This window comes from Corapipo altera, unplaced genomic scaffold, assembly GCF_003945725.1.
Source record: "Corapipo altera isolate COAL_440 unplaced genomic scaffold, ASM394572v1 142, whole genome shotgun sequence".
NCBI classification, from domain to species: Eukaryota; Metazoa; Chordata; class Aves; order Passeriformes; family Pipridae; genus Corapipo; species Corapipo altera.
The window spans coordinates 1446965-1465648 of record NW_020884966.1 but is presented as its reverse complement, the minus strand read 5'-3'; the positions used below and the strand labels follow the sequence as shown (position 1 = coordinate 1465648).

The following is an 18684-nucleotide window of genomic DNA, read 5'->3' as shown; positions in this document are numbered from 1 at the left end:
GGACAGGAGAAGGGAGCAGGGCTGATGCCTCAGGGGTACTCAGAGCTATGGGATGGTGTGGACACAGCCCTCAGCCCTGGGACTGGCACCGATCCCACTGCACTGCCCTTCCTCTTTGCCCACCCACTGCCTCTTTGGTCATTGTCAGAGACAAAGTGAGGTCATTTCTTTGTCCCTTCCCCTCTGGACATGGCTTTTCTGCTGTCCCCCATGCAGGTAAACCACTCCCATGGGGTCAATGTCATGGGCCAGCCTTGGGCAACACCCCCATTTTTTGCCCCTGGTGCCCCCAGTGAGTCCCTCAGCCCATCACCTGCTGCACCATGGCACTCGTGACATCAAGGTTGGGCTTCTCAGGGTAGGGGACCATCAGGTCATAGATGTTGTTCCACTGCTGAGCCCACATGTTCCCTGAGAAGAGAAAACAGCTGGAGCATAGCTGGTGGTAGGTCAGAAGAGAAACGTGGTGACAACCAGGACTTCTCTGTCCCATTAGGGCCTTGCGTGTGCTCCCCTGACCCCACCAGCACCCCTGGGCACAGGCTGGGGGGGTCCCATCTCTTACCCAGGAGGTGAGCAGGGATGGGACCCCTCAGGTTGACGTATTTGGGGCCGTAGTGGTCATAGAGCTTCCTCCTGACGAAGGCGTGCAGGCTGAGGTAGAGCGGCTCCAGCTGGTTGTAGATACTCTCCAGGTCATCCTCAAAGGTGTCTGAGTCATACCAGGAGCGCCAGTAGCTGCCTGTGTCCTCAAATCCTGCCAGGGAGACAGGGATGACCTCTGGCTCCAGCCCCATCCACCCACCCACTCCCAAAAGCTGGGACCAGGGATCATCAGTAGGATTTTTGCCCCTTCCACGCAGTGCTGGCACTGGGGAAAATGGAAGTTGGATGTCTGGCTGTATGTGGGGTGGGGAGAGAGAGCAGCAGGGCATTGTCCCAGCACCAATTCCCACCCCTGATCCCTGACCACCCCTTGCATCCACCCCGGGTTCGTACCATCTGCCGAGTAGGCCTCGTTGCTCAGCTGCACGAACTCCTCGTACTTGGGGCGCAGTGGGTTCCCCGCGGCGTTGTGCCACCCCTCCCAGGCATAGAGCAGCTTCTTGTAGCTGCGGGACATGGCCATGATGTCCGAGAGGTCTGGGACAGAGGGGACAAGTAGGACATGAGAGAGGGACAGGAGGAAGGGGCACATCCCACAGTAGAGCTGCAGAGATGCCACCACCGCCACCACCACCCGGACCCATCCTCACCTTGGGGCAATCCCAATGAACGTGGGTGGGATCTGCCAATCCCAACCCGCTGAGGATGTGGGGATCATGTCATGGCCATGGGGTGCTCAGCACCCCATAGGATAGGGGGGGACAGGGACCATACCTGGCTCCAGATCCCAGCAGGTGCCGTTGGGCAGGCACACCTTGGCTGTGGAGTAGATCTTGTCCATATCGCTCAGGATGGTGTTGTACTGTGGGAAAGGAAAAGATGTTGGGGCTGGGAGAGGACAGGAATGACCCTTCAGGAGGGATCTACAGGCTGTGTGTGTCCAGAGGGATGTGGAGGAGGATCGCTGTGTTTACACAGCACGTTTTTGGTGAGATAAGTGTGTTGTCACTCCGGTTTTTTGCACCCATGTCAGGGTGGGAGCAGGGAGGCTCTCTGGGACAGACAATCCCTGCACAGTGGTGTTCTGGAGAGGGGCTGTTTATAGAGCTGTTTGTCAGCGGGGCCGTGGCACAGCCTGTTTATCTAAACTGGTTAAAAAAAATATGAGAAGAAAAGCAGGAGGAGGAGGGGGATTTTTTTTCTGTGAACTTCAACAACAGCAAACAATAGCAACGGGAGGTTTCCTGGAACATGCCCGGGAAACCCATTCCCAGGGAAGGAAATTCCTCTGCTCTGTCTCTCTCCTTGCTCCCATCCCTCTGCTCCGGCTGGGCGGAGGGGATGGGGATGGGGGCAGTGGTGGCTGTGGGACGGAGCTGCCCAGGGATGGGTGAGACATGACTGATGTGCAGGGAGGAGACGTGATGCTCTCTGTTATTTGGGAGAAGGCAGGGATGGGTTTCCTGGAAGGAACCGGCGCCAGCAGTTCTCCGGAAAGGATTGTATCGGTGGGAATGGCTGTCAGGGAGCCGCGGGTCAGGCCGGAGGGGACGGTCCCTGCGCTCGTGCAGAGGTGAGTGTCCACCAGCCTCAGCCTGGGCAATGTTTTCATGCATGGAAATCAAAATTCAGGCAAACTACCCTGAAAGCTCAGGACCGTGGTGGGGAAGGCTTGGGACGTCCTGATGTCCCTGGCACGGAACTGTGTCACCAGGGCATTCCTTGTCTCACGGGTGGCTCAGGAGCCGGGCAGCTGCAGCAGCCCTTCTTTTCAGGGGGCTGCATCCCTAAGGAGCCCCAAGGGGTTAGGAGAGCTTGCCCTGGCCGTGGGCACAGCCTGGCTGGTCTCCAGGTGACGCCCAAGACTCTCTGTGTAAGGAGGAAATCTCCAGTTCCTGCTGGGATAGCTCCAAGATGAGGTTAGGGCTGGCACCCCACATCCCTTGGAGATAGCATCCCATCTCCCCCTCCATCACTGCCTTCCCTGTGCAGAGGGCAGTGACACCCTCCAAAATACAGCAGGTCAGCAGCAGAGTCTGGATGCTCGGAAAAAATCCCCCCTAAGGGGTTTCACAGCACCCAGCAATGCCCAGGGCTTTGCTGACAGCTCCCCTACCTGCTCTCTCTTGTCCAGGGGCAGGTTGGAGGGTCCCAGGGTCTGGATGGAGCCGATGATCTTCCTCAGCTGTGGGTCTGAGAAGTTGCTCCAGATGTTGCCATAGAGCTCCTTGGCTCTCTTCCCCCACAGCTCCGTGAAGTTCTGCTCCTCCAGCGACGCCTGGACCTGCACAGTGAGAGGGGACATGAGGGCTCAGGACCAGCCCTGGGACATGCCACCAGCCAGGCCATGGTTTGGCGAGGGGATTCAGAGCCACAAGGGTCTGTGGGAGTCAGAGGTGACGGGATGTGAGGTGGCAGGCAGGGCTGTCCCCAGTCCGTGGCATCCACAGATAGAGACATCACTTCCAGCCCCCACAGCAGTGTCTGCAGCCCCCACTCGCCTGCAGCACTCCTGATGAACACCCACTGACGTGGCCTTTGAGGATATTCAGGAGGCAGCTCTGGGGTCTTGTGGCCCAGATGGGGTGGGAATGCTGGGATTGAGTGTCCAGGCCACACGGGCAGGGTGTCCAGGTGCTCCTGGGCTGGCTCTGGCAGTTGCCAGACCCTGGTTTCAGAAGGAGCTCTGAGATGCCCTATTTGCTTTTCTCCCTCCTTTCTGTGTCTGTACATTTCTATTTCTATACATTTCTCTCTTGGGTGTCTGCAGCCCATGCCCTGTAAGTGCCTTATCTGGGTTTCCCCTTGCAGAGGGGCACCCATTCTTTCCGAACCCTCAGTTTTGGGTCCCTCTGTCACCCATCTGCCCGCCCCAACCTCTCTTCCCAGGCCCGTGGGACATCAGGGAGCTGCCTGAGCCGTGGGGGGTTATTTAGGCAGCTGGAGCTGTGACCACGATTTTGGGACAGGGTGTATTGCAGGCGGTCACATCCCAGCCTGGCCACTGTCAGCTGCATTTTTGGGAAACCGAACTTTTGAGAGTGTCCCGGCCCAGGCGATGCACAGGATGGAGTGAGACTGTGCAGAGCTCCTGGTTGGTGTCCGTGTGCCAGCCCGGTGTGATTTATGGAGCTCATTAGCTGTGACTCGTGGCATTTTTAGCCCGGCTCCAACACGCCTGGTTTGTTTTATTTTAATCTCCGCATTCCCTCAGCTGGCAGTGGGGAGGGAAGGGAGTCGTGGAGCAGCAGGGTTGGAGCTGCCCGGGGCAGACACACCCACGCAGCCCTAGGACACGGTGGTGGGAATGTCAAAAGTGCCAGTGTCAGCCCAGCAGCAGGCTCCCACCCCTCCCTTGGACACCCCAGTGCCCACAGCATCACCCCAGGTACCAACCGGCCCCAATCCCTCAACATGCCAGGGTGTGCCAGCCCCACGGACACCCTGCTCTTGCATCATCCCACTGAACAGGGGACATCTTTACCCCTCCCCAGACCCTGCACGGAGCTGGGGGAGCAGGAGGAAGCAGAGTCCAGCTGTGTTTTGTCTTCTCCTTGAAGAGGTGCCTGTGTTTGGTCAAGTGAATCGTGCCCTAAACTCTCCTGACAGCTCTGGTGGAGCGAGCTGAGCCCAGCGGCGCTGCCCGAGACCCCCTCACCGTGGCCGTGCCCACCAGCCCTGGCCCTTTGCCTCCACATCTGGGATCTCTCTCTTGGGGGGGGTGTCCCTGTGTGTGGCTCAGAGGCCCCTGGATATCAGCAGTCCCCAGATCTCCCACCCTGGTCTCTCTTTGCTCCTGGTGAAGTCTCTGGATGCAGCCCAGGAAACTGGGACTGCCCTGCCCTGGACACCTGGAGAAGTTCTGTGCCCATGAGCAGCTCACAAACCCCAAACACCATCATCAACCTCTCGCCCAGAGCCCCAGCTTGCAGGAGATGGTTCATCTGTCTGTCCAGAATCCCTCTGTCCATCCCTGCCCTTGCCTTCGGCCTCCTGCCCCCCATGTCACTTTGTCCCAGGGCCACCCTTCGTGGCAGGTCCTGGAGCTGCCCATGCCATGTTGGCCTGACTCAGTCCCTCTTCTGTTACAGCCCAAGCCTTCCCCAGATCCCCCAAATTCAGCTTTTTGGGTCCTGCTGTCCAGCTGTTAATCCTTTAGCAGTCAGTGCCTCCCCATCCCACCACACACCTCCCTGCTGCCCCATCGTGGGCTCATCTCAGGAGTTTGGATCCCCACCTCTATCTGGGCTGGCTTAGGAGCCTTGACATCCCAGGGAGCTCCTGGACATGATCCTCACACATTTAATAGCACAGAAAAGGGTGAAAGCCAGTCTGGAAATACCTTTTGAGAAAAGCCCACGCAAGGTGCTCTCCTGGCCCTAACCTTGGACTCAGCATGGTTGGGATGCTCCTGTTCTGCCCCAAGGTCCCTGACACCACCATACCTGGAGTCTGGGCTGGCTGCCTGCCCAGACATCACGTCAGCTCTCCAAAAAAAAGGCTGAAGGGGAACTTGGGCCCTCTCGGGTGTCCTGCCAAGTTGGCAGTGGCCAGACCCAGCAGGGATCTTTCCCCCTGCACAGGAAGACGTGTTTCCTTCCTGCACAGGGCACACTGTGCTCCCACCCCCACAGATCTGGGGGATTCAGGGCTGTGTGGTAGCCCTTGGGTGACATTGGGGTCCCTGAACACACCTTGGTTGTGTATAGGCTGCACCTATAGCTATAGCTATGTGGTGACATGTCCATGACCCTGTGCTGGGCCACCAGCAGCTCCCTGGGCACAGCAAGATCCAGGGAAACCTCCACAGCCTGCCTGGGCACTGCCATCCCCTGGCCTGGGTTGTGCTGCAGCTCACCCAAGTGAGAGTAACCCCTGGGTTTCTCCAGCTCCCTGACCCACTAAATCCAGCCCAAACACACACAGACCCTTGGGAGAACACTCACATGCCTGTGGGATGCACATACAGTTGGTCCCCACAGGGACTCTGCCTGCACGTAGCTGGGCTGATGTCTAATTCCCAGCAGCCTGGAGTGCTTTCCCAAAGCTGGCTTCGCCCCCGTGGACAGGGGACACATGCACAAGGGATGGCAGCCTCAGTCACGATGCCACCCAGTTGCTTGTGCACTTTGAGTCTGCCCCAAACTAAAACCCCCAGCACTGGGACGTGGTGACAGCAGGCAGGGATGGGGACAGGGACACTTGACACCTGACCCTGGTCTGGGAAGGGGGGGGGAAGGAAAGTGGAAGGAGCTGGGAGTAAGGAATCATCTCTAAAAATAACCTGGACTCTGTTTTGGGACCAGAGCTGTCACTCTGGGGTGCAGCCTCTCCAAGAACCAATCTGGGGCAAACCCCTGTGATTCCCGGACTACGAGTCCCAGCCCTGGTTTGCCATCCCGAGGTGCTGAGGCAGGAGCCCCGCAGGGAGGAAGGGAAGCGCACCAAGTGCCTCCACCCTGCCCCAGCCCCCCCAGCCCCCCCAGCCCCCGGCGCTGGGGCCACCCCCGTGGTGACATCGCCCCCCGTCCCGCCACCCACCTGCAGAGCAGCGTTTTCCGCCGTCAGGTTGGTGTTGTAATTCCAGCTCGCCGAGACGCTCTCGAAGAGGACGAGCTCGGCCGTGCTGTTGTAGTCACTGGCGAAGAGGGCGGCCCCCTGCTCGGTGCTGGGATGCTGGGGGGGCTCGAACTGGGCCCGAAGGGCACCTGCCAGGCTGAGCCCGAGCAGCAGCCCCAGCGCTGGGGGCATCGCGGCGGGAGCGCTGCGCGGAGGGGGGGCCCCGTTCGGTGCCTTCCGAGACAGCTTTGCCTCCGCTGCCGGCTGCTTATAAGCCAGCAGCCTTCGCGCAAACCCTGCCCACCGAGCCTGCCTCCCCTCGCAGATAAGACCGGAGCATTCTGCCTTCCCTTCGGCGGCTCCAAGGCTTGCGGGGAAGGAGCGGGGAGCGAGCGCTGCCTCGGGGTGCAAAGTCCCTTTGGCTCCTGGCCCTGCCGGGAGGGAAGGGGAAGGGGCTGGGACGGGAGGGAGGGAAGGAGATGGAGGAGAATCAAGAGGAGAATCAAGGGAATGGCAGAAAAAAGAGAAAGGAGGAAGGCTGGGGTGCACGGGGTGGGTGGGAGGCAGCTCCATCCCTACAGGGTCCCGGTCCCCTCCCGGCTCGGCGCGGGGGGATCCAGCTCAGCTGGTCCACGGGGCTTGGCAGGACACCTCCCCCCACACTGGCATCACACGGGGGATGCCCCTTGGCAGCACCTTGGCCACCGACCACGGGGCACAAGGGCAAGGGAAGGAGGGAAAACACTCCTGTGGGACACAGCCAAGGTCCATCTCACTCTGCTTCCTGCCAAAGTGACCCCCTTCCCAGCACAGCCTCATTTTTCCAAGATATTGAGTGTTTCTCCTGGCTGTGAGGGAAATCACATCACATCACACCAAGTGTTATGGACTTGGAGGAATTAGGCTGATGACAAACAAGTAACAAAAAGTTCCTTTAAAATGAAAACCAGACCCATGTCAGTGGGCTTGACAGTTCCTTTTTTTTTTTTTTTTTTTTTTTTTTTGTTTTCTATTTAATCCACTAAATCCCTTTTCCCCAGGGCCCGGCCTCATCCCTGGGAACTGTGCCTGGGCTGAGCTTAGGCCCTGGGTTGGCTGAGCCCATCACTCCTTGTTGGGACAATCACCCCATAAGGACACAGCAGACACCTGCCATGGAGGGGGAGCTTCTTCTGGGGGGAGAGAGGGAAACCCTTGACTTTTTGACCCTACTGGGGGCTGTGAAGCAACTGAGCACCACCATGACCCCTTGGGGTGAGTCTAGGGGGTGGGTCCACAGGGACAACGTGGCCCCTTGACAAGAGACAAGTCCTCCTGCCAGGACTGGGAACCCTACAGGGTGTGCAGGGCCATTTTGAAAAAAAAAGGGACTTAGGAGACTGCAACTCTGATGTCTATTATACCTCCTGCCAAAAATCACAACTTCCTACCCTGGCCTACCACCCACCACCTGCACAGACCAACCTGGACACCCAAAAATCCTTCATCCCTCTGATCCCAATCCCATAGGGGAGTGCCAACAGCACTGGCACCACCTGTGAGCCTGGACACCATGGAGTTGGGGACAAAGCCAGCATCTACCTGTATCCCCCCCTTGATGGCCCCTTTCCCCACCAGTCACAGCTCTGTGGAAAGTCCAGTTTACTGGGAAGCTGGAGAAAAATGGTTGGTTTGGCTCCAATTTGGCTGGAGCCCAAGCACCGATGAATGGAGATTTCCTGCACCCCTCCAACCTCTGTTTCCAGCTGCTCCAGGGAGGGGTTTTCCCAGCTCTGGGTTGTTGTGGTGGAGCCTCTGGCACCAATGGGGGTTTTGGGAGAGCAGCGAAGCTGAAACAGTCTGTGCAGTGTCACTGGTATCCGGGAATCCCAGCCAGGGAGGGCTTTTCCAAGGTGGATGTGTCCAGTGGATGATTCTGCAGGGGAAGGGCAGCTCTCTGTCACTTCACACCTGAGCATCAACCAGGGCTGGTGCAAGAGGGGCTGCTGCTGCTCCTGCTGATGCTCCTGCTGCTGCTGCTGTGGGACTTTGTGCTGGGGAAGAGGTTCCTCTTCAATGACTGCATCTCCAAGGGTGACCACGGCTCTGTGTCATCCATGCTATAAAACTCCAGCTGGGATAAGGCAGAAAAATATCCCACATGAAGGAGAGCGCTGGCAGGTGATGTGATTGTTGGTCCAGGAAGGCAAAGCTGGCAGATGCCCTTTGGTGTCTCTGTGCTGCTCCAAATCCATGCTGGGGCACCAAGGATGGGCTCAGAGACCCCCATGGGCACCCTGCGGAGCAGGAGGATCTATCCCTGCTCTTCTCACCCCTCTCAGGGGTGCTGGGATGGGTCATGGACACCCATCTGCTCCCAGCACGCAGGGTACCCAGGGCTGCCAGCACCACGGACCAGAGGGACAGGAATACCGAGGGATGTGAGAAATGCGTTGCCACGGAGACGGATGCTGAACCGCTCGGGGGGACGCGGGCTCGGGCGACGCCGGGCGAGACAGTGGCGTCCCCAGCGACCGCCCTGGCCCAGGAGGAGGCTTCCCATCCTTTTTCATCGCCATCAGCCCCGTGTGGAGACTTTGTCCTCCCCCTGCCCGGGTGCGTGTGCGTGGACACGTGTGCGATGGCCGGACTGTCCCCGCGGTGCCTCACGTGAGGAGGAGCTCGACTTGCTCCCGGCATTTCGGATCAGCTCCTCGGCTTGCCAGACCTGCAAAACCTCCCTGCCCGCAGTGCTGGAAGGGGCACTCACTGGTGCAACCCAGAATCCCCAAAAGAATGAAATACGGAGTTTTGACAGCAAATGTTTCTTAGGGGAGATGTAAGGTATTGTCCATGGTTGTGGTGTGATGGGAGAGGGTGAGCAGCGGTGGTGGAGCAAAGGAGCAGGGATTTGGGGATGGTCCAGGTGCTGGCTGGGAAGATTTTGTGATTTATCTGGGTATATCCCAGCCCTAAGACCTCTGCCTGGGGACAGTCTAGATCATTTTCCCCTTCTTTGATTATAAACCACATTTTTGGCTTCCCTATGCCATTTCTCAAAGGTTCCAAGGGTGCTTCAAAACTTCTAATTGAGGAACCAATGAGCTTCCGGAGGGAAGAGAAAGGATTCCTTCCTGATTTAAACCTAAAAAGAGCTTTTTTTAATCGGATGTGCAGCCTCGTGTGTCACTTTTCCTGGTGGCTGTGGTTTGGTGGGCATGGAGACTCCTGTGCCCCTTGGTACAAATCACTGCATGGAGAATTTTTTCCTCCCTCTCCAGACCCCGAGTTTAAAGGCTGCTGCTTTATTTACTGATGAATTCAATCAATTATCATAGTGTATAATTCACTAAGCCGCTTTCCCAGCTGTGGTGACGCTGCCGTGAGGGAGACGGGAAAAAAACACTTCTCCAGTCCAAATTTTTCATCTAAACAAACAGCTTTTATTCTGATCTTCTCAAAAAAATGAAAGGAACGCCCCAAGCAACTGGAATTTTTGCCATTTATTTCAGACCTGTGATTGCTAAAATAATTTTGAACCCTTACAGTAACTATTGAGGTCGGTGCAGCCCCTTGATGTCACCTGGGTTTGGGGACTGTGACAGCAGGAAGGTCCCAGGAGTCCTCATTCCTACGGTCTGACTGCAAAAGGTCTCAGCAGAGGGGTTTTGCAATGCTGTGGGGCTGTTTCCAGCTTTTCCCTGGATGAGGGATGTGTTTAAAGCCTGGTGAGTCCCCTCTGTGTGGGGATGGGGTGCAATGGGAGCTCACCCCGGCCCCGGGCAGTGAGTGCTGCTTTATCTCCAGAAGTGCACACTCAGTGCGACGAAGAAAAGCTTTTCAGCAGAAAGCTCCTTATCATCACAGTTTTCACCCCACCCCAAGACAACAATTTCCAGCACAGTCCTGCCCTAGGAGAAGGGTTTATTGTTCCAGGAAAAAGCTGGTCCTGGTGCAGGTGTGGGGACACATGTGACCCAGGCTGGCAGCATGGGGCAGCCCCAGGGGGACCATGTGTTTTGCCCAGCTGGGCAGCTCCGTGGGGCCAGAGGTGGATGGGAAGGGGGTGGAGACGTGGTTTCCACCATCAGATCTCTTCAGCCTTAATCCCCAGCCTGGGACCGGTGCCAGCAGCCCAGGCACGTGCCCACTGCAAGGAGGGCCCTGAGGATGTGCAATGACAGTACAAGGTCCTGGGTAAGCAGCGTGCTGGAGGCAGTGGTGGGCTCAGGGCCCCTAAATGATGCCCAAGTTTTGGGAGGGTCCTAAACAAACACAAGACTCCAATAGTCCAACCCCTGGGGAGCCGTTAGCCACAGTGCCGGGCACGTGGCCAAGAGTGTCACAGGGTAAGAAGTAAAAACCTGGCCAGAAACCATCCCTAGTTCTTCGTCCTTCATCCTTCATCTGTCCTCCTGCATCCCTCCTCCCTCCTCCTTCATCTCTCATCCTTCATCCCTCCTCCCTCCTCCTTCAGTCCTCATCCTTCGTCCCTCCATCTCCCCATCCTCGCCAGCCAGCCAGTGCTGGGCACCGATACGGGGTGAGCAAAGAGGCCAACGAGTTCCCTCTGCAACCGTCAGCCCAATAAAACATGGCAAAGTCCATTATTCCCCATGCTGAGTTTTTTTTCTCCCCCCCTTCTTTAATAACCGAAAACAATCCCAGCCCTGAGGCGAGCGAGCGTGACTGTTCTGGGAGCATTAATCATCCCCCGGGAGCCCGGCGCGGGTTATCGCTGCTGTTTATCCAGCCTGCTATTAAAAAACCACCGTAAACGCGCCTTCAGCCTCTTCTGAAAGAGATTAAGTGTTTGCACGGGCTGTGCCGTGATCGTATCGCCCGCCCCGCTCAGCAAAGTTCTGCTGCTGGCAAGGAGGAGGGACGGGGTGGCTTAATTGCTGCCAGGAGGAGAACCAGAGCCTTTTCCAGCTGATTCGCAGCCTGGGAAGGAGCCAAGTTCTTTGCCCCAGCTGGGAATCACCTATTTTTCAGCCTTCCCAGCACCCCAGGGAATTGGGGATCAACCCCCCTGATGTGATGCAGTGCTTAGTCCCCAGCCACCGCTCAGCCACCCTCTTGGCAGCCACGGAGCCCTCCAACATGACTGCTGGTTTTTTTTCTCTTATGTTTAGTGAAAAACTGTCCATATTGTCCCAGGTTTGGGGTTTCTTACAGAACAGCAGGAGCTGAGGTTGTTTCAGGCAGCAGCTCGGCTCCTCTGAGGCAGCTGGGCTCTTCAAGCGCAGTTCTCCAGAGAGGCATCTTGCAAATTAGCATTTCTTAGCAATAAAAATTTGATTTAAGAAGGAGACCAAAAAAAAAAAAAACAAAAAAAACCAACCAAACAAAACCCACACACCCCCCCCAACAACTCAAAACCAACCAACCAAAAAAAGTTAGATCAGCAAAATGGTAATTTGATAATCTGTGGTGGAGGGAGGGGAAGACACCTGCACCAGGATAGGGGGAGCAGTTGGGGAAGGACAGGAACTGCTGGTTTTACCATGAATTATCAATTGATGGTGCTCCTACCAATCCCTGGGTGCCAAAGCTGGAGCAGGTGCCAGGCTGATAACTGGGGAGCTGGAGTAGCACCAGCTGAGCCACCTCAGCTCACTGATCTGAAAGAAGCTGTGTGAACCTCGAGCATCCCTGAGCATCCCATAGCATTCCAGAGCATCCCTGAGCAACCACAGGCATCCCTCAACATCCCAGTAAAACTCCAAGCATCCCTGAGCAGCCACAAGCATTCCTGAACATCCCATAGCATCCCTGAACATCCCTGAGCAGCCACAAGCATCCCTGAGCATCCCAGAGAAGCCCCAAGCACCCCTGAACATCCCTGAGCATCTCTGAACATCCCTGAGCAGTCTCAAGCAGCCCCAAGCATCCCTGAGCAGCTCCAAGCATCCCTTGGCATCCCTGAGCAGCACCAAACAGTCCTGAGCATTCCTGACCATCCCTGAGCATCCCTGAACAGTCCCAAGCACCCCTTGGCCCTGCAGATCCACACCAGGGCAGCCAGCACTGGCTCTGCTCCCTGACGGGCACGTTCCCATCCCGGCAGTGCTGGCAGGTTTTCATTACCACCAGCTCAGGGAAAGCTCAGGCAGATTTAATAAAGCCTTTATGCCCCTGGCAATGCCTTTAATTAAAGAGCTGGTTACAAATGGCTGCTGCTCCCTGGTAAGAGGAATTCAGTGGTGAAGGGGCTCGTTTGTCCTTGGATTGGCTGCCACCGAGGCCCCTCAGCAAACACGGCCATTGTCCCTGCTGTGTGGATGGGACAAGATCCATGTCCATGTGATCCTGAAGGACTGAGGGCTGCTCTGTCTCTTTGGCTGCTGAAAGTTGAGATAGTTCAGCTGGACACAGTTATAAACATTTCTAAAGCTATTTGGTATTGGGTTACGCAGTGCTGCTCTCAGCAGGGTGAAGCTTTATGTCTTACCAAGTATCCGAAAGGATGAACCCCCAAATCTCATCCCCTTTGAGGCTTTTCCAAGGCTCTCAGCTGGGCCATGGTGGAGGGAATCCTGCCCCTGCTCTGCCTGGGTATGGTCATCCCATGCCAGTCATATCAGCCTGTCCCAGCCATGGCACAGCCTGAGGGCTCAAGGTTTGCAGTTTATGGTGGCTTTTATGGCTTTAGTAGATTAACTCTGGTAATTCATTTCCCAGTCAGTGATAAAGCCTGAGGAGAGGTTGGAAGGTGATAGTGGATCCTCTGGCAGGGAGGATCCCACGTACCACCTGCCACCTTCTGCTGTCACGGGATTCTTCCTGTGGGCAAAGCTCCAGGGTGGTGGCTCCAGGACTCTGCCCTGGGCTGCAGCAGGGCCTGGACTTTGCTGTTGGTGTGTCAGGTCTCCATCAGGCTCCGGGGCTGCACTGAGATTTCAGCTCTGCTGAATCACACTATGGTGGTGAGTTTGCTGCTCCTGAGGTTTGTGCCCCATGGTACAAGTCCCTGGTGGAGGTGGGAGGGAGGAGAATGGGATGGGGATGTTGGGGGGAACCTCAGCAGGGGCTTTGGGGGGTGTCTTTCCTGAGGGGGTCTGGGTGAGTGAGAGCAGCCCAAGGGAAGGGCTGGGGGAGCAGCTCTGCACCCCTACAGAGGTTATTACACCTGATCTCCTGCATCAGAGGAGCACCAGATCCCACCAGCCATTCCAGGTCCCAGGATGCTCTGACTCCCATGAGTGGTCTGGGCAGAGGGTGCTCCGGTCCCTTTGGGGATCCAACCTCAAGGATGCTCCCGATCCCAGCCGGTCCGTACCTGGTCCCTCTGGCTCCCACGGGTGATCCAGGGCCGAGGATGCTCCAGGTTCTTCGGGCGGGCGGTCCCTCCCTCCCTCCCCAGGGCGCTGCGCGGGCTCCTGGTGACATCTAGTGGTGTCACACACAGGGACAGACACAGGGACAGACACAGGGACAGACACAGGGACACACGGACACAGACACACGGGCAGACACAGGGACACGGACACCAGACGGACAGAGACTCGGCCAGGGGAACGGGAGTGGTCCGGGGGTGATGGTCACCCCGGTGCTCAGCGCTGCATCCCCCGGGGGTCCCTGCCCGCAGCCGGGTCAGGAGGAGCCGGGATGGAGACGCTCCCCATCTCCCCCATTTCCCCTTATATCCCTTCTCCAGGCTTTTCTCCCGCAGGGATATCCCATGGGGAGCACAGGATGTGCCCGGCGTTGCTGGGGGGTCTCCTGTGGGGCAGATCGGGACGGGGGGTCCCTGGGAACATGTCACTCCTCTGCCATCCCCTGACCCACAGGCCTATCCAAGAAGGGGATGTTTCCCAGTGTGTCTCCCCAGTGCTGCCGGGGGTGCAAGGACGAGCCAGACTCACAAGGCCCAAACACAAATTGAATGGTGGCAAAGCTGTCCCCAGGGGACAGTTCCTGGGGCTGATCCGGTGGGATTTGGGGGGTCCTGATTTGGAGAGGGGGTGTCTCAGGGTGCAGGGGCTCAGGTGGGTGCCCGGCACAGATGAAGGGGGGGTCACACACACTGCCAGTGACTCAGTTCCTTGGGGACTGTGCCCAGAATATGCAGATCCCCTTTCATGGTGATCCCCCCTCTCAGTTTTGCAGCCCCCTTCCCACCCTGCCTGCAGTGACACCCTCCCTCTGCAGCCATGCTGGGGGTGCAGCCCCCCCTCGCTTTGCCATCACTCCGTTGCCTTGCCAACGCCGTGGCCCTGTCCCTGCTCAGACACTGTCACTGCTGGGCCTGGCGCAGGCGGCACCACCCGGCACCCACAGGTAGGTTGGGGGCCCGGGGGGCTGCGTGGGTGTCTGTCTCCAACCCCCCCAGCACATCACTCAGGCCTCCCCCAGCTATGAACTGGAGGGAGCCCCCTCCCCTGCATGAGCCCACAGCCCCCCTCGAGAGCAGAGACTCCCCCGAGACCCCCCCAGGCTGCTGTGGGATGTGCTCACGGGCTGTGGGATGTGCTCACGGCATCCCCCTCCCCGGGCCATCGGGGGGGGGTTAAGCAGAGGAACGCCCTCCCCCCCCCTAAAAAAAACCGGGGAGCACTTGGGAGAGGGGGACTGGGTTTGTGTTTGGGGATGCAGGGAGGGTAGAGCCGTGGCTGGGAGGGGACAGGCAGGTCCCCATCCTGGGATGGCTGGAGAAAGGGTCTGGTCACTTCCAGCTTTCCTGGCTCTCAGTTGTGGCTCACAGGTAACTCAGAAGATCTCATTCCCAACAAACACTCCGTGTCCCACTGCCAGTCGCTGTGGTTGGGGGGGGTCATTCCCTACCCCTCCATCCTCAGTGCTGTTGGGGACTGGGTTGACCCCCCGTGTGAGTGCCAGCAGGGCCAGATGTTTGCATCTGGTGGGAGGATGTGTGGGCAGGACCAGGGTACTCAGGCAACCATTTGGGACCCCCACAGGTACCAGCAGCCCCGTGGTGTGGTGAGGGTTTGGGGGTGGCTGTTGTGCTGCGAGAGGAGCCTGTGCCTGTGCCGGATGCCCCCCCCCTCCCCAGCCTGGTCCCCCTGCCCGTCCCACAGAGCATCCCATGGCCCCGGGCAGTGAGGCTGGACAGGGGCAGGCAGCCTTTGCAGTGCAACTTAATGGGATAAACCAATTCCCTTAACCCACTTATCTGGCTGATCCAATAAAGGTGGCTGGGAATAAAGTGTGTGCGTGGTCTTAATGCATCCTACATCCCCCCCCACCTCCACTCTCCCCCCAGTCCTGACAGCACTGTGGGTCTGTCTGCCGGGTGCTCCTCCCCAGAGGCAGCAGGGCTGGGGCACGGGGGGGACCCTGGGCTGGGACCTGCTGGCTCTGGGTGACGAGGAGAGCTGGCTTGGCAGTGGTGGAGGTGGCTCTGATTCATCGGGGGATAACCCAGCACAAAGCCTGACGCAGGTGCAGGGGGGTTTTGGGGGCCGTGGGATGGGGGTCTGGTGTGGCTGTGGGTGGGTAGCACGTGTCTGTCCCTCTCCCCCCCAGCAGGGGGGTTCACTCAGCCCCATGTCCCCAAGGGCCATTGCTTTTGTCACAGAGAGGGTCCCCAGCAGTGTTGCTCATCCCTTGGCTGCCTTGTGTCAGGGTTTGGGGGTCGCTGTGCGGCTCTGGGGGTGGGTGAGCTGGGGAGGGGGTGAAGGTGGGACATGGGATGGGCATGGAGTGGGAGGGATGGAGATGGAGGGATGGGGAAGGATGGAGGGAAGGGGACAGAGGGAAGGAGATGGAGGAACAAGGACGGGGGGACAGGCATGGAGGGACAAGGGTGGAGGGCTGGGGATGGGGGCAATGGTGTGGTTAGAGGGCTGGGCCAGGAGAAGTGGGGCAGGCAGGGCATAGGCAGGAGCATGCAGGTGCAGGAGGGTTGGGAAGAAAGACAGGAGCAGAGTGGAGGGGATAGGAGGGTTGGGAAGAAGGACAGGAGCAGGAACAGGTGCAGGAGGGTTGGGAAGAAGGACAGGAGCAGGAACAGGTGCAGGAGGGTTGGGAGGAAGGACAGGAGCAGGGGGACAGGGGCAGGAGGGTTGGACAGAGGAGCAGGAGCAGGCAGGAGGGTTGGGAAGAAGGACAGGAGCAGGAACAGGGGCAGGAGCACAGGGACGGGTGTGCCGTGGCTGCCGGGAGCCACTTCCAGGTGCGGGTGACGCAGCCACACCAGGAAGCTCCGGCTCCGCGGCAGGTGAGGGCGGGGCGGAGGTGCCGGACCCTGCCCACAGCGGGACCCTGCCCCAGGTCCGGCCGGGACCCCGCGGGGCCCCCGCGGCTCCGCTGCCCGCTGCTCTGTGTCCCCGCAGGCTCCATGGACGGGCCGCCGCCCGCCAGCCCCGCCGGGCTCTCGGCGTTCGTGGCCGTGTCGCAGCTGCTCGGCCTGACCCTCCTGGCCACCACGGGCGCCTGGCTGGGCCGGTACCGGGGCGGCGTGGCCTGGCACAGCCCCCTGCAGTTCAACGCCCACCCCCTGTGCATGGTGCTGGGCATGGTGTTCCTGCAAGGTGACGGTGAGCGCTCCCCGTCCCGGCTGCAGCCTCCGAAACGCCCCGGAGCTGCGGCCGGGCAGGGAGAGAAGGGGACAAAGCGGTGATAAATGACACAGGGAGGATGCTCCAGGACCCCCTCCCCACCTGCGTGTGGCACCCCGGGGCGATGCGGGGTGCGGGGAGGTGGGGGACCCCCGGGGATGCTCATGTGTGCTCTCTCCGCAGCTCTCCTCGTGTACCGGGTGTTCAGGCACGAAGCCAAGCGCTCCACCAAGGCCCTGCACGCGCTGCTGCACGGCCTGGCCCTGCTCATCGCCCTCGTGGGTGAGCACCGGGCTGGGGGGGGCTGGAGGGGGGCAGGATGTGACCCTGGTGTGCTGACGGGCTCCTCTCTGCAGGCATCATCGCTGTCTTTGAGTCCCACCGGGCCAAGGGCACCCCCGACATGTACAGCCTGCACTCCTGGTGTGGGATGGCCACCTTCGTGCTCTACCTCCTGCAGGTGAGGGCTGGGGATCCTCCCCCGGGGGATAAAGGGACTCTTCAGCACCTGTGACACCCCCGTGTCCCCACAGTGGCTCTTGGGCTGCAGTTTCTTCCTGTTCCCCGGCGCCTCCTTCTCGCTGCGAGGCCGGTACAAGCCCCAGCACATCTTCTTTGGCATCGCCCTCTTCATCCTCTCCATTGCCTCCTGCTTGCTGGGCATCACTGAGATGCTCCTCTTCAAAATCAGGTGGGTGACCAAGCTGGGGGGAGAGGGTGGCCCCCCAGACCTCCCTGACCCCCAGCAATTGGCTGCTCCAGCCCCCTGGGTCAGAGTCTGGCCCCTGCTCAGGCTGCAGCTCTTAAATCTCCCCTTGAGGCCTTTAGTTCTGCTGCTGCTGAGTCACTTCCCAGATGATGTTTAACAAGGGCTGGATCCTGTGACAGCTTTCTTTGGGGACAGGAATACATTACCAGTGTCACCTCCCTGCAACTGGGTGTTTGCAGAACCTTCCGGGGACACTCATGTCCCCGAGGCCTCTGCCCTTGCAGCTGGAGGACACAGTGATGTCCCCAGTGGGTCTCCCTCCAGTCCCAGGACTGTGGGGACAGGGCCAAGGGGTACCCCAGGAGTCATGTCCCTCTGGCTGGGGCAGCACATCTGGCAGGGAAGCTGCTGAGCTGCCAACAGTCCCACCAGAGGACTGTGCTATCACCGAGAGTGTGAAGGATGAGGATGAGGAGGGGCTCCCAGCCAAGGGAGGGACAGACCCACCCAAACCCCAAGGCTTGAGTATCCCACTTCATCCCTGCAGCGATTCCTACAGCCACTTTGTGCCCGAGGGTGTCCTGGCCAACACCCTGGGGGTGATGTTGGTGGCCTTTGGGCTGGTGGTGGGCTACGTGGTGACACGGGAGGAGTGGAAGCGCCCGCCGCTGGCCGAGGAGCTGGCCCTCTCCATGGACTTCAAGACCCTGACGGAGGGAGAGAGCCCAGGTGGTGGCAGCCAATGACACCCCCAGCTCCCTGATCCCTGGCACGGGCTCCTCATGGTGTCAGGGTGATGAGGACAGCTGGGGAAGGCCACGCTCTTGGTGCAACGCTGCCCACTGGACTCAGCCTTGCTTGGCCTTAATCCTCTTCAGCTCTGCCCTGCGCAGCCCCCGGTGCCCCCCGAGCCTGCCCCAGCCCCGTGGGGATGGCAGTGCCCCAGGCAGGGGCTGGAAGTGGTGCTGAGGTGTGAAGGAGGGGGGTCTCCAGGCTCTGCCCTGCTCCGGGGACAGGGGGCAGGAGCGCAGATTTCCCCACTGTGAGTGGCCCAACCCCACAGCCCGTTCCCAGTGCCCATGGGCAGAGGGGATGTTTGGGATTTCCCATTCCCTGTGGATTTCCCATGCCCTCCAGCACAGCCACAGCCACACATGGGGGCTGCTCCCCACAAACAGCTCCCAGGGGTGTTGGAGTGACCCGGTGCCTGTGCAGGTTCAGCAGCTTCGTGTCCAAATGTTCTCCCCTCGCGTGAGACGTGTTGTCTGCTCAGTGGATGCTCCCAATGTAATAAATGTTTGCAGCTAA

At 59.1% G+C, this 18684-nt stretch overlaps 2 protein-coding genes and 1 long non-coding RNA gene across 4 annotated transcripts in view; 2 read left to right on the top strand and 1 right to left on the bottom strand.

The window, feature by feature from the left end:
* ACE (angiotensin I converting enzyme) overlaps positions 1-6605 on the bottom strand; it is a 17365-nt gene extending 10760 nt beyond the window's left edge. The window contains exons 1-6 of the mRNA XM_027664874.1: positions 6148-6605; positions 2723-2890; positions 1381-1468; positions 1000-1143; positions 566-757; positions 314-411 (exon numbers count right to left, since the gene is read on the bottom strand). Coding sequence (XP_027520675.1) covers positions 314-411; positions 566-757; positions 1000-1143; positions 1381-1468; positions 2723-2890; positions 6148-6357 — 900 coding nt within the window. The 5' untranslated portion in view covers positions 6358-6605. The remainder of the gene's footprint in view (positions 1-313; positions 412-565; positions 758-999; positions 1144-1380; positions 1469-2722; positions 2891-6147) is intronic.
* Positions 1-18684, top strand: part of LOC113957410 — a 19642-nt gene extending 958 nt beyond the window's left edge. The window contains exons 2-3 of the long non-coding RNA XR_003531153.1: positions 7430-7432; positions 18323-18684. This is a non-coding gene — a long non-coding RNA (uncharacterized LOC113957410). The remainder of the gene's footprint in view (positions 1-7429; positions 7433-18322) is intronic.
* On the top strand, positions 14369-18684 carry LOC113957409 (cytochrome b561). 2 transcript variants are annotated; one of them, XM_027664875.1, is made up of 6 exons: positions 14369-14427; positions 16443-16646; positions 16851-16949; positions 17024-17127; positions 17201-17358; positions 17924-18684. In XM_027664875.1, the coding sequence occupies exons 2-6, from the start codon at positions 16448-16450 to the stop codon at positions 18120-18122; spliced, it is 759 nt and encodes a 252-aa protein (XP_027520676.1). In that variant the 5' UTR covers positions 14369-14427; positions 16443-16447; the 3' UTR covers positions 18123-18684. The 2 variants fall into 2 exon arrangements, with proteins under 2 accessions (XP_027520676.1, XP_027520677.1); XM_027664876.1 differs by lacking the exon at positions 14369-14427 and adding an exon at positions 15381-15549.

Bases quoted from the DNA above. Each gene is read 5' to 3' on its own strand.
- LOC113957409 (XM_027664875.1), top strand. From the start codon at position 16,448: ATGGACGGGCCGCCGCCCGCCAGCCCCGCCGGGCTCTCGGCGTTCGTG. The intron at 16,647-16,850 runs GTGAGCGCTCCC...CTCTCTCCGCAG, and splicing joins GGTGTTCCTGCAAGGTGACG to CTCTCCTCGTGTACCGGGTG. The intron at 17,128-17,200 runs GTGAGGGCTGGG...GTGTCCCCACAG, and splicing joins TCGTGCTCTACCTCCTGCAG to TGGCTCTTGGGCTGCAGTTT.